The sequence below is a fragment of the Pediculus humanus genome, genomic scaffold (assembly GCF_000006295.1).
Source record: "Pediculus humanus corporis 1103172107488 genomic scaffold, whole genome shotgun sequence".
In the NCBI taxonomy this organism is placed as follows: Eukaryota; Metazoa; Arthropoda; class Insecta; order Psocodea; family Pediculidae; genus Pediculus; species Pediculus humanus.
This window is the reverse complement of record NW_002987105.1, coordinates 340,562-355,210: the sequence shown is the minus strand read 5'-3', so window position 1 is coordinate 355,210 and position 14,649 is coordinate 340,562. Positions and strand designations below refer to the sequence as shown.

The 14,649-nt window shown below is 24.5% G+C and overlaps 2 protein-coding genes across 2 annotated transcripts; one reads left to right on the top strand and one right to left on the bottom strand.

Moving 5' to 3' along the window:
- Positions 1-8,101: 8,101 nt before the first annotated feature.
- Phum_PHUM145910 (uncharacterized protein) lies at positions 8,102-9,540 on the bottom strand (the record flags this gene model as incomplete). Its single annotated transcript, XM_002424629.1, has 4 exons — positions 8,102-8,137; positions 8,706-8,908; positions 9,340-9,350; positions 9,527-9,540. The coding sequence occupies 4 exons, from the start codon at positions 9,538-9,540 to the stop codon at positions 8,102-8,104; spliced, it is 264 nt and encodes an 87-aa protein (XP_002424674.1).
- Positions 9,541-9,890: 350 nt separating this feature from the next.
- On the top strand, positions 9,891-10,494 carry Phum_PHUM145900 (uncharacterized protein; the record flags this gene model as incomplete). Its single annotated transcript, XM_002424628.1, has 2 exons — positions 9,891-9,965; positions 10,042-10,494. 2 exons carry the CDS (start codon positions 9,891-9,893, stop codon positions 10,492-10,494), a joined length of 528 nt encoding a protein of 175 aa, XP_002424673.1.
- Positions 10,495-14,649: the final 4,155 nt, after the last annotated feature.

Below are 14,649 nucleotides of genomic sequence, written 5' to 3'. Positions count from 1 at the left end.
GTAGCAATACAAAACAAACCGTTAAAAAAAAAAATTATTAATCGTTATAATTATTTTTTTGTTTAAAACGTTAGAAACAATCGAAAAATTTTTATTTATTTATTACTTTTAACTTACTTTAATAATTTAAATGATTTTTATTTTTACGACTTTCATAAATAATAATAATAATAATAGTAATAAGTAATAAATCTATTTTAATAAAATAAAAAAAATCACATACGTTTTTTTTTTTTTTTTTTTTTTAAATCAACAACTTTTTAAACCTTTTTTTTTGTTTTTTTTCAATAACTAGGGGCTTTTATTACTTTTTAAAATACGTCATTATAGCAAAAATAAAGCTATAAAATATTTAAAAAGTAAAAAAAAAAAATTTAATTTAAAAACTTTTTGAAGCTATAAAAAAAAAAAAAAGAAAATTGTTGTACGTCGTAAAAAAAAAAAGGAAAATAATGATTAACTTATTTAAAGTTATTAAAAGTAACAAACGCATACAAAAAAAAGTAATAAATAAGTTTTAATTAAAAAAATATAGTAGTATTTTAGTTATAGAGCACTATAGAAAAAAAAACATCACGAATCATATAGATTATCAATTTATTGATTTTTTTTTCTTTTCCCCCTCCACCCCCCTCCCCCATCGATTCATGTTTTCCATTTAAAAAAGAAAAAAAATTTGACATTAACGTAATAATAATAATAATTTGTATGATTTTGTAATTGCGCATTTGTAATTATCTCCGATTTTAATGTTTAGCAAATGAATCGATTTATATCGTCAATTAAATTTCAATTAATTTCTCTTATCATAATATTAGCTAGCATTTCATTACCTACGAATTTTTTTTTGGGTGGATTTTAAATTTTTAAATGTCCCGAACAAGTTCCGACGAATGGTAAAATCGGTTGTCGTTTGTAAAGAAAATTAAAAGGTCAAAGTTCAAACAAACGGTGGGCATTATTTAAACGCGAAAAGAAAAACATTCAAAAAATTACCGGAAGGAAATCTACTTAACCAAATAAGCCAATACTTATTATATTCCACGAGGGAAATATTATTATTATTATTACTTATTATTATTATTAATACTATTATTATTATTCATTATTTTAACGCCTATTTTAAACGTTATTTAAAAAAAAAAAAAGTTCGTTGTTGTTGTTGAAATTTTTCATTTATTTTTAAAAAACTTTTCACGCTTAGAAATGCCCTCACACACGTGTGCGTTTGCACACACACATACACGTGCTCAACGTAAAACACGTAAACCTAACAAAATAAAGGTAAATAATTAATTGTTAAGTTTTTTTTTTGTGTCGTGGAGGAAGAATGAATAAAAAAAAACAGAAAAGAATTCTGCAACAAAAAAAAAGGAGGAGGAGAAGACCTTGTTAAATGGATCATCATTGTTTGTTTGCTTTAATTTTAATTTAATTCCAATTGTTTAAACAATAATAATTTTTTTTTTCTTCAACACGCTGGTTGTTTTACACAAACAAAAAAATAAATAAATAAATAAAATACACGCATTCATTTATACATTCGCGACCGTTAATAATAACGTTTTCGCCATTTAAAAAAAAAGTGAAAAGAAAAGAAATTTTTTTAAAACATTGGTTAACGTCGGATTTTGTTTGTTTGTTTGTTTAAATAACAACATTGTCGTCGTGTAAAAACGTAAAAAAAACGGTAAGTAAAACATTAAAATTTGTTTTATTGTTTTGTTTTGTTTTGTCTTTCGTAACCTTATTGAGAAAAATCAATATTAATTATTTATTATTGATTTTTTTTTTAACAATCAATTTTCAAAAAAAATTTTTTTTTGAGACGTCACAAGGCGTCCACGTGTATATTAATGTTTTTCTTATTATTATTATTATTTAAAAGAATATTTGGACGTTCTTAGAATATATTTACAAATTATATCACGACCGTAAACATAAACACGAAGTTTCAGGTATTGTAAATTTTAAAATTTTTGTTTTCAATATAACATATATTGTAGACATCATCGCTCGCATTGTTCAGTAAGTTGTTTTTTGTTTCGTGTATATAACTAACTAACTAACTTTATAACAATTACTTAAACATATTATCAAAAATATTTTTATTATGTTATCCGAAAATATATACTTTCTAAACGTCCATCAATATATCAAAAAAAATTTTTCTTAACCTTTTGCTACTAATATTTCCCCCCGCTTTCCTTCCCCTCCCCTCGCCGAAAAAAAAAACAACAACAACAATGAGAACAAAACACAAAAAAAAAAAAAAATTTTTTTTTTTTTCCCCTTTTGATTTTATTGTTTAATCAGTGAATAGAAAATTTAACGCCCCCGCTTTCTTTCACCCCAGCCAACCTCCCCCCCCTCCTCCTCCTTTTTTTTGTTTTGTTTTGAAATGTGTGTGTGTGTGTGTGTGTGTATACACGTATTTTGCTTTTGGTGTTTTTTTTTTGTCCGTCGGTCGTCGGGAGTAAAATTTGATTTTGTTCACAAAACAAACAAAACAAAGTTTATTAAAAAACATTTTTTTTCATTTACTTTTATTTAACTCAAAACTTTTTTATTGTTTTTATTATCATTATTATTATTAATATTATTATCGGTTAGTTACCCGTTTTAATTAAGACGTTAAATTTATTAATATGACTTCGTAGTCGTCGTGGTAGTCGTCGTCGAGTGACCAATAAATAAATTCTCAAAAGAATAATAATTTATTATTATTATTATTATTATTATTATTATTTAAATTATCATTTTTATACAAAAGTTTTTTCTTTCGTTATTAAAAACACAAATTTTTTTATTTCGAAATGAAAAGAAAGGTGGTGGTAGTAGTAGTAGTAGTGATAATGATGCTTTTTATCACCTTCTAATTTTGTTTTATAACAATTTATTACTCCCTTCCTCCAACCCTCCCACCACCCCCACTTCATTCCCCCTCAAGATTATAAAAGAGACACTTAAAAAAATATGTCGCGACAAAAAAAAAGAAAAAAACATTTGAAAATGTGGCAAAACAAAATTTAATTCAAGAAGAAAGAGAGAGAGAGAGAGAGAGAGAATTATAAATATATATATATATATATATATAATATAAAACATGTAAATTGTATAGTCGTCGTCGTCGTCGACGTCATCATCGCCCTAGTTGTTGTTGTTGTTGTTGTTTCAGTTGTTTATGTTTTTTTTTCCTCCTTTTTCTCTCTTCCCCCCCTCTCTCACGCTCGATCCTTTCGGTTATGTTTTCAGAATTTGAAAAAAAAAAAAAGAAAAGGAAAACACAAGAACAATAAACTTTATCTCTAAAATGTACAAACATTCCTCTTGACTAAATATATATATATATATATATATATATATATATATATATATATATTTTATCTATAATTAAACACTTTTCGATAATAATAATAATAATAATAATAATAATAATAAAACCTTTTTTTTTAAATAAATAAACCTTTTTTTTTATTTAAATAAACTTTTACGAATTAGAAAAAAAAAAAAAAACATTTACGAAAAATCTAATGAGGTTTTTTTACTAATTTATAATAATTATACGGGAAATGGGTTTATCTTAAAAACGGGTGAAAAGTTTCGTATAATAAATAAATAAAACCCCCACATCCAATAACAATAATAATAATAATAATAATAAAGAATTTATCCATTCATGGAAAACAAATCTTTAGTATATGAATGATGAATCGGATTACACACACATCATGACTTTATTTCCATTATAATATCATTCACTCGTTTTACGTGTTCGATTCTTTTTTGTCTTTTTTTAATATTCTCTTTCTCTCTCTCTCTCTCTCTCTCTCTCTTTCTCTCTATCTCCGTTTACCCTTTACCCTCTTCCTCATCGTTCTTTTTTAATTTTTTCTCCCCCCCCCCTGCTTTTTATCGTCGCGATAGAATTCAAACGATAATAAAAAAATTTTTTTTTTTTTAGATGTTTTTTAACTGTTTGCGATGAACTGCGAAATGATAAAATTTAATAATAATAATAATGATGATAAAAATGATAAGGAAAAAAAGGAAAAAATTGAAAAAGATTTCGAAAACGTCAGATTCTGGAGAGAGAGAAAAAAAAAACGAATGGAAAAAAAAATGACGGCGAATATATTTTGTTCGATTCCAGGTAAAATATAATTATTTATTTATTTATTTATTTTATTATAGCAAATTATAGTAAACGATGATTTGATAACGAGTTTTTTTTTATTGATAAACGTAGAACATTCTAGAAAAAAAGAGAGAAAAAAAATTCGTTATCATTATAAAAATAAAATATAGTCTATAAATAAAAAATGAAAAAAAAAACTGTCTTTCTTTATTATTATTATTATCATTGGTTTTTAATTCGACGAAACGGATTTTCAATAGGAAATTTGATTGAAAGTCAAAAACAAACAAGAAATAATAATAATGACGGTGGTGACGAAACGATGATAATAATGAATTTCAATTGAATTGAATTGAATTAAATGTTAATTAAATTTTTTTTTTCTTATAGAAAATTCTCAGGTTTCTATATAAACTAATTTTGATGAAAATATTCACAAAAAAAAGTTTTTTTTGTATTAAATGCCCTTTCCCCACCCCCTCCCTCCCTCCTTCATTAATAAAATATTTTCATTCAATTTAAACAAAAAAAAAAAAAAAAAGAATTTAAATTATACGGTTCGTTAATAACTTTTGTCGTCGTCGTCTCACGCGTAAGTATAACTTTTTCCTTTTTTCCCCCCTTTTTTTTTGTTCTGCGATGTAATGTCCTAATTTTTTTTTTTTTGTTTTCAATTTTACAGTTAAAAGAAATAATCAACAATATTTAAAACATTCAAACATTGAAAAAACAAACAAAAGAATCGAAAACATTCAAAAAGAACGGGAAAAAAACAACCAGGATAAACATCACTGTTTAGAAAAAATAGTTTAAATGCGTAAAACACCGGATGACCTTGAAATTTAAATTTCATTATATTTTTCATTGCGTCCTTGAAATGTGATAACCGTTACAGGAACGAACATGCCGTAATTACGGTATCGGATATAGTGGTAAGTAGAAAACTAAAGTGCGGAAAATTAATGTCTAAAATTTACAACCTACAGGTATCTATCGTCTTACAAACGATAAAGTCAAACTGCCGATCAAAATCATATCCGTTTCCGTTTGATGAAAACACCGCCGAAGAGATAAACATTGGAGAAAAAATTTTTTAATGTAAAATATTCTTTCAAATAAGGAAACGGAAACTATTTCAGTTATCGAAAAATCTGGATAAAAACCTACGAAAAATTCCAGAATGGATCGAAGTGAGAAATATTCAATTTTTAAAGTGAACTTCGCATTATTCTAAAAGAAACATGCAGTATCAGTCAAAATTCGAAACGATTATTATTATTATTATTATTATTATTATTATTATTATTATTATTATTATTATTATTATTATTATTATTATTATTATTACATCGCCGTGAAACTCCGAAAGTGAGCACGTATGATAAAAACAATAACGGAATTCAATGAATTCCAGTCTGAGAATCTTTTTGATAAATTTTTCCGAATGTTCGAAACCGTATTTCCTGCACACACATTAATTAAATTCTAAACTAAAATTTATAAGTTTCCCTCAAAAAATTAATAAATAAATAAATAAATATTTATTTATTCTGGAAATAAAATTCCATTTATTCCAAGCGAAAAAAAAGAAAATTTTTTTTTTTTTAAAATTATTATTATTATTATTATTATTATTATTATTATCATTATCATTATTATCATTATAAATATTTCGCCGTGAATTTAAATTTAAAAGAAAAAAAAATTTATATTAAATTATTTATTCGCATTCCAGAGCAGTGAAATCGCAAAAAAAATAACTTTATGCCCTTATTGCATAAATAAATTTATATCGTTATTGCATAAGTAATTTTATGCCCTTATTGCATAAATATACAAAAATATTCACTTTCCGGACGATTATTAATAATAATAATGGTTTCAAAATCAGAAAAAAACAAAAAAGAGGTGGAGGTGGAGAGGGGGAAGAGGAAGAAGAGGAGGAGAGGAAAAGAGAGAGAGAGAGAGAGAGAGAGAGGGAAAAAAACACAAAAAAAATTATTTTTTTCCCCATCGTTTTTCTCCACCACTTAATCTTTCATTTCTTCATTTAATTTTTTTTTTTTTTTTTGTTTTTTTTTTTACTTTCCAGCGTCAATCTGAACATGAAATTTTTTTTAATTATAACATTTTTCTTTGTAGAAAATTTTAACTTTTCGTAGAATTTCAAAACAAAATAAAAAAAAAAATAAAATAAAGCAAAAAAAAAAAAAAAAAGTAAAACTTTATATTTTTCAAAATCTTTTTTTTCTTTTTTCTTTTTTTTGCTTTATTTTATTTTTTTTTTTATTTTTATTTTTTTTTTTTTTTTATACCGGAAATTGAAAGTTTTTCATCCGAAGAAAAACTTTCATTTTTTTTTGTCAATAATGCAGAATTTCCGGAAAAATGAGAACAGAAAAAAAAGAAAAGTTTGCATTTTGTTTTTATTTCGCAACTTTTTATTTAATATTTTTATTTTTATTTATTTATTAAATAAATAAAACACTTTAATAAATTTTTATTTAATTAAAAAAAAAAAAACTTCTATTTATACATATTAATAAATTTAAACTTTTGTAACAAATTACTACTTATTATTAATTAAATAAATAAATAAATTTAAAATTATAAAATTTTTTTTAATTTTGACAATTGTGCCACGCCATGTTTACCATCCGTTTAAACCATCCAAATTAAATTAAATTTCTACGAATTGTCGGATAAGGTACAAAAATGAAAAACAAAAAAAAATGCCCGAGATAGGACAATTTTACCAGGAAATTTTTTTTTTTTTTTTTTTTTTTTAGAAATCTCACGCATAATAATAATAGTTAACAGAGATATCTTGTAACAAATACGAACGTGTGCGCGTTTTCCCGTTCGTGCGTATGTGCGCGTGTCGTAAAATTTAATTAATAAAAAATTTTTAGAAAAGGAAATAAAAAATTTTTTGTTTAAAAATGGCCCGCATTTAAAATTTTAATAGTTTAACACACACTCTCACTCTCTCTCTCTCTCTCACACTCTCTCTCTGTCTCTCTCTTTCCTTTTTGATTCTCTTTCACTATCGGTTGTAAAAACTTTTATAAAATATAATTTTTTTTTTAAAATGTTAAAATAAAATCATTTGCCGTTCGTTCGTTCGGTTAAAATTACCGGTCAAACTTCCTTTGATAAAAAAATAAAAGCTCAAAGGAAACATAATGGTTTCCTGTTTTCTGTTCCTCAAACTTCCGATTTTTCCGAACTTATGAGGTAAAAGTTGATTAAAACGTGAAACGGGTTTTTTTTTTTTTTTTTAACCCCTCTACGCACTATGATATTGTTTTTCCTGCCTCTCTCTTTTTCTTTTTGCCCATTTACTTTCTTTTTTCCGCAATTTTTTTTTTTATATCATGAAAAGCGGTTGAACAACATTGGGTCGGTCCCTGTTGAGGATATCAAAAGAACGAACGTGACAAGGATAATGGAAAGGTTTGCTAATTGAGTTCTAACTTCCTGGAGCAAAGAAAAAACGTTCCGGTTCTTGATTTTTTTTTTTTTTATTTTCTGCTTTCATTTTTTTTTTTTTTTGTAAAATAAAAAAAAAAAAAAAGAAAAAAATTTTTTGTAAATCGTCGATGAAGCGTTTAAAACGTTCGTAAGGTAAAATCTTATTTCCCCCTCCCTCCGTTTTTTTTTTATTTTTTAAATTGAATCTTTTTTTTTTTTCCTTTTCGCCATTTTTTTTTTTTTTTGTATATAACAACATCCGTTTTTTTTTCTTCTGCTACGTTTTTCCTATTGTTTCCGGTCAATTTAAAAGAAAAAAAAAAAATTTTTTTTTTATATGTTAAAAATACGTGAAAATTTTTTTTAATTATTTCCACATGAAAATCTTATTTTATCTTATCACGACTCCTCGGATAAATTTTTTTTTTCGGGGGGCGGAAGGGGGCGGGAGAGGCGGAAGGGAGATTTAAAAACCAAAAAAATTTTTATTTATCTATTGTTTAAGCGATTCATCCAACTATCTATCTATTTTTATATCTTCACAAAACATTTCTATCGTTATCATTTTTTTTTTTTTATTATTCCCTTATCAAAATTATTATTAAGAAATTTATGCTTGGATAAATTTAATTTTTAAAAAAAACGATCATTTTCGACTCGGTGAATTTTCATTTTTCCATTTTTTTTTCTAATTTTCTCTTCAACTTCCAGTTTTATTCTCTGGATTAATAATTTTTTTTTTTTTTAATTCTCCAATCAACCATTTTTTTATTTTACATCACTCCATAAAATATTTCTATTAATTTCCTTTTTTTATTTATTTATTTACTTATTTTCTAACAATAATAAATAAATTTGAAAATAATAATTTTTTTTTACTTACTTTTAATAAACTTTTTAAAAGAAAACTAAATTTTTCTCTATAATTTTTGAATAGAGATGTAAAAAAATTTTCACGACCGGTTAATTGTCGAAATACATTGTTTAACTTACGAACGAAACCGTTTGGAAAAATTTAAAAAATAAAAACGCGGTGGAATAGTGGGGGAACAAAAAAGCGAACGAAAAAATAAAATAATAATAATTCTCTTACCTTTAATTTTCCGAGGTCTTGTGGCCTTTGCGGCGGTATCCACTGATAAACTGGCGTATCCCCATCATTTAAAAACCATTTCACCACTAAACCCGTTTCCGAATTGTTTATAGAATAATCACAATCGAGAACGACAGCAGATTTCGAACCGTTTTCGACAACGTTCGGTACGATTAATTCGTTTATTTGTAAACAATTTCCCTCTGCAACAAAAAAATAAACATGTATTACATTAACTTTTCCAGTTTTCTTTTTTTCTTATCGAAAAAATAAATTTTATACAACAGATATCGTTACGACAGAAATCTTTACGACAGGAATCATCACAATTAAAAAAAAAAAAAAAATTTTTTTTTTGTTTGAATAAAAAATTCAATTTTTTTTTTTTTTTAATAATTAACAAGAGGTCAAATAATGAATTGTAAATTTAAGGGAGTGAAAGAGAGAGAGAGGAGAGGGTTAAAGAAAAAGTAGAAGAAAAAAAAATTTTTTTTATCTAATCAGAAAAGAAAAAAAAAATTTTACAAAAGTTTTTTTTTATAAAAATTTGAATAAAAAATTAAAAAATTAATGAATAAATGAATTTATTAAAAAAAAAAAAGAAAAAATGTCAACCCAAAAAAATAAAATTTACTGTCGTCGGCTCTTGAAATCAAATTTAATTTTTTTTTTTTTTTTCTGTAGCTATGTAAAAATATATTCGCATAATAATAATAATAATAATAATAATAATAATAATACGAAGGCAGCGTAAAGAGAGAGAGAGTGTGAGAGAGGAAGAGGGAGGAAGGAGAGAGTGAAATGTCGTTTCAGATGGTAACGGCATAATTACCATTGTTTTAATTAAAATTCATAATGGATTAACACGTTTGAAATTATTTATTGTTCAGAATCGTAAAAGGAATCGGCATTAACGTAGAGAGAGAAAAAAATAATAATAATAATAATTAACCGGGAATAATAAATCAATAAAATCTGATAAGAGGATCGATGATGATAAAAAAAAAAATAATAATAGTAATAATGAAAAAAAATAATGTTTTCGATGTACAACACGAAGAAAGCCTCAAACATAACTTTTCCAACAGTATAAAATACAACGTTTGATTCCTGTTCATCATCATTCAAACATTAACAACAGTCACCAACAGGAAAACTAGAAAAAGAAAAAAAAAGAAAATCAATATGGTTAAAATGATTATTTTTCTTTTTTTCGCACTCGTCAGTTTTGCCGTACGTCCAAGCCATCAAACAACCAGAGTAAGTATTAATTAATTAATTTTACTACTGTTAATTATTAATTAATAAATAGAACTACCATGTCGGATATTTTCAGTGCGATGCACCGATTGTAACGGCTAAATTTTGTAATTCACCGACATCCGTTTCCGTTATTCCTCAAGTTATTTCCTCCCCGGTCATGAGACTCATCAAAACAGATTTCATACCCCGTGGATCGTGTTGTTCGGACGGACCGGAATCACCACCATTACCCGTTTTGCAAGCTCCGAGTGTTACACTTCCGGCAATCGAAGGACCCATTGTTGCACTTCCTTCTCCACCAATACCGGCACCGAGAGTTTTGGCACAGCGATGCATATGTACCAAAACCGTTGTCAAACCTCAATTGATACAACGTGAAATAACCATACCTAAAATCAAACGCTTTCTCAAAAGAACCTACACTCCAGTCATCGAAAACATCGCATACAAAACCAGGGCCGTACCCTGTAAACCTTGTTGTGATTGTTGTAATAAGTGCTCTAATTATCATTCCAGAGTTTGTTAATATTAATCGCGTTTATTAATTTCTTTTTTTTTTAATTAATATAACAAATAAATAAATAAATAAATTATTAATTAATTTACATTTATTAAATTTATATATAGAAACACGACCTCTATAAAAAAAAATAGCGTGAAAAAAAAGATAACATAATAAACAACGCTATTTATAAATGACGTTTAAATATCAACGAAAAATTTCATTACTATTATTATTATTAATAATATCATCATTCATAAATTACAAGAGTCTCGTCCATCATCATCATCATCATCATCATCGCCATTATTATCATTATTATTATTTTTTGTTTAATTAAAAGCAGAAGACAACAAAAAAAGTATTATTATTTATTTTTACAATCTGCTTTGCTATTTTTTTTGTTTCTTTTTTGTATTATTATTATTATTTATTTTTTTTTTTAAAATGAGATAAATTTAATTTTCTCTCTCTCTCTCTTCCTCTTTTTATTTTGTATTTTTTACAATATTTATTTACTTCCTCATTCAGTGAATCAACAAGTTTCCGTTTCCGTTTTTTTTTTTTTTTTTTTGGATACGCGTTAAATCATTTATTTTCGCGAAAAAAAAAAGCCCAAAAATTTTAATAAAAAAAAAAAAAATTATGTACTAACATGCAGAGTGTTTTATGTTTTATGTTTATGTTTATGTTTTAGGTTTTTAATATAAAAAAAAAATATTAAAAAAAAAAAACCGAGGGGAAAAAAATTCGTAAATTTATCGTCGGTTATGAAAAAAAAAAAATAGTTTATAGCGTCGAAAAATTTATTTATTTATTTATTTGTTTGCTTTAACTTTCATAAAAATTTATGAAAACGTTTATCGATTTTTTATGAAACGACATTTTTTTTCACAAAAACAACAAAAAAAAAATTAAAAATTATTTGGCCGAATAAATTAAAAATTTACGGTCATTAAATTTAAATAAAATAAATGTGTGACGAGATTCGGTGAATGTTTAAAATTTTCAGAGAAAACTTTAATTGTAGTTTAATTATCGAAAAAGAAAATAATTTAAAGTATTTGTAGTAGTAATTGTAGTCGTAAAATAAATAGTAGTTGTAGTAGTAATAGTAGTAATAACAAATGATATTAAAAAACGTTTCATGGTATAATAAAATAACAATTAATTACTAACTACTCTCTACTATTATTAGTATTACTACTATTAATAAAACTTTTAACGTTTGTCTTAATTAAATATAGCGCTATATTTTTTTTTAATTAAGTAAATCGATTCTATACAAAAAATTTCAACCGATAATAAATATACTGGAAAATTAAAATCTGAAAATTAAAAGAAAAACCGGAAGTAGGAAAAAAAAAATTTTCCCCCCTTTTTTTTTTTAATTTAAATAATAATTCCAGATGTCACTTTTCTTTTCATTTTTTTTTCTCCAGGTGCACGTCGAATTTTTTTTTTTTTTTATCATTCAATTATTTTTACATTTACTGTTTTTAAAAATAATAATGATAATAATAATAATAATAATAATATTATTTTTATAAAAATTATTTTAACATTTATTCAGTAAAAAAAAATTAAAGTTCTTATATATAAAAATTCAATGCATTATTCAACGCGGTTAAATAATAATTTTTTTAAAATCACATTCGCCGACGGTGGTGGCGGTGTGGCGATGGGGTTGGCGGTGGTGGTGGTAATGGCGGTGTTGTTGTATTTTATGTGTTTTACAAAAAAAAAAAAAAAACTTTTTACGTAACATAAATAAAGAGAAAAAAAAAAAATGTCTAATAAACTTTTATATAAAGTAAAAAAAAAAAAATTTTTTTTTTCGCACTTTTAAATATTGTTTTTCAGTATATTATATTATATAATAATATATACAAAGTATATAAATATTAAAAATGAAACGTCAAATTTTCTTTTTTTTTCGTCTGCTTTCATTTCCTTTTTTTCCATGTCGTCATCATCGCATCTTTTAAAAATTGATTTTAAAAAAAAATTGTTTTTTTTTTTTTTTTAAATCAATTTTTTTAAAATTTATTTCATTTTGTTTTACGAAAGGGGAAGGATTGGAAAGGAGAGGAAGAGGTTGTGTGTGGGGGGAAGGGAGGGAATTTTTTTTATCCAGCGAAATGACGACCGTTTAAAAAAAAAATGAACATTTCGAACAATTGATATTATCTTATTAATTCGTTAAAATTTTATTTAAATTAATTATTATAATATAAAATTATATTATTAATAATAATAATAACGAAAACTTGAAAAATAAAAATTAATTCAAGTGTTGGGAGAGTTCGGGGGGATGAGGAGGGGGAAAATTATGAAAAGTCAAGAGGGTAAGGTTAGATTATCGGTTTTTTTTAATCATTTTCTCCCGGATAATTTTTTTCTTTTTTTTCGGTAATTTATTAATTTCTTTTTTCATTAACTTATGTAAATAAAATTTTGTAATTTTCAAAAAATTAATAACTAAATTAATTCCATTTTAAACATAATAATAATAATAATGAAATTTTAACTCTTTTTTAAATTCCTGGAAAAATATATTAAAAAAATATTATTTTACTGAAAAACTCTAAATAAACTCGATTGATTGTGATAAAAAAAAAAAAATTTTCCAAAAGTTCATTAATCTCGTTCATAAAAAAAAAAAAAAAATTTGTCCGTGAGTCTGACGATGAAGATAAATGACAATTTTAATTTTGGAAAATTTTCTTTTTTTTTTTCTTAATTTTTTCTGGAGAAAATCTGGAGAACAAGAAGGGGGAAAAAAACACACACACATGATGTTAACATGAAAGTTTACAACGACGATAGGAAAAAAAAAGGAAAAATTAGGAAAAACCACTTCAACTTTTGACCCTAACTTACGAGTAAAAATAATAATAATAATATCGGAAACGGAAATTGACACGTGACGTCATTAAAAATTTAAAAAAAAAAAAAGGAAAACAATATTTAAAAAATTTAACTCGTTCTCACGTTGTCAAAACAAAAATTTAAATTAATTTTATCCGTTTATCATTTATTTAAATTTTATTATCTTATCAATATTTATTGTTTATCAATACGTAGTAAATGCATGTACATAATTAATTATCAACCAGACAAATTATTACCGTTATTAAAAAAACAACAATAATAATAATAATAATAATAATAATAATTTTTTGTTTAAACTTCCTTAATTATAATAATTTATTGGATAACATTGTTAAGAATTCAACGATAAGAAAAAAAAAGAAAATTCGATTAGATTATTGAAAAAAAAAATGCATTATTATTATTATTATTATTATTATTATTATTATTATTATTATTATCAACTTAACTGGATAAATAAAAAATAAATATTCAATGCGGAGAATAATAATAATAATAATAGGTAAAAAAAAAAAAACAAAATTAAAAAGAAGATGAAAATACTTAAGACTATCGGATAACAAAAAAAAAAAAATTCTATTATTCTTCATGAGAAAAAAAAGAAAAGAAAAGAAAGAAAAAAAAACTAGAATTTTCTTTTCTTTTCCTTTTTTTTTTTTTTTACGTTTCCATCGTGATTTTCATGCAAACTTTGGAGAAAAAAAATCTCCATTTCGTCATTTACATGACAAAGAACTAGTTAATACGATAGAGAGCGTGACTTTGAATTTTTAAATCTTCATTAAAAATCTTTTAAATAAAAAAAAATCAAAATTCAAATTAAACTAATTTTTGCTATTTTTTTTTTCATTCAATCTCGTTCTTGTTTAATTTTTTTCCACTCTTGACCCCCTCTCCGACCCCACCATTACCGCCGCACTCACCCCCATCGCGTCCCACATCATCATCATCATTTTCCTCTCGTTATTATTAAAAAAAGAAAACTTTATTAATAAGTTAAACGTAAGAAGTTTGTTATTTATATTTCGCTTCGGAAAACTTTTTTTAAAAATTATTTATTATCTACTTCCGGTTAATAATAATTTATTTTTCTTATTTACCTGGAAAAATTTGGAAAATTTCAAAAATAAATTGATTTTCATTTTCTTTTTTAAACGTTAAAACAAACGTTTTGTAGTTGGAAAAAAAAAAACCGACGGAAATTCATTAGAAAAATCACCAATAAAATCGATTTTAAAAAAATTCCACCCCTCTCTCCTTTCTTCCCCCCCCCTCCTCCGCTTT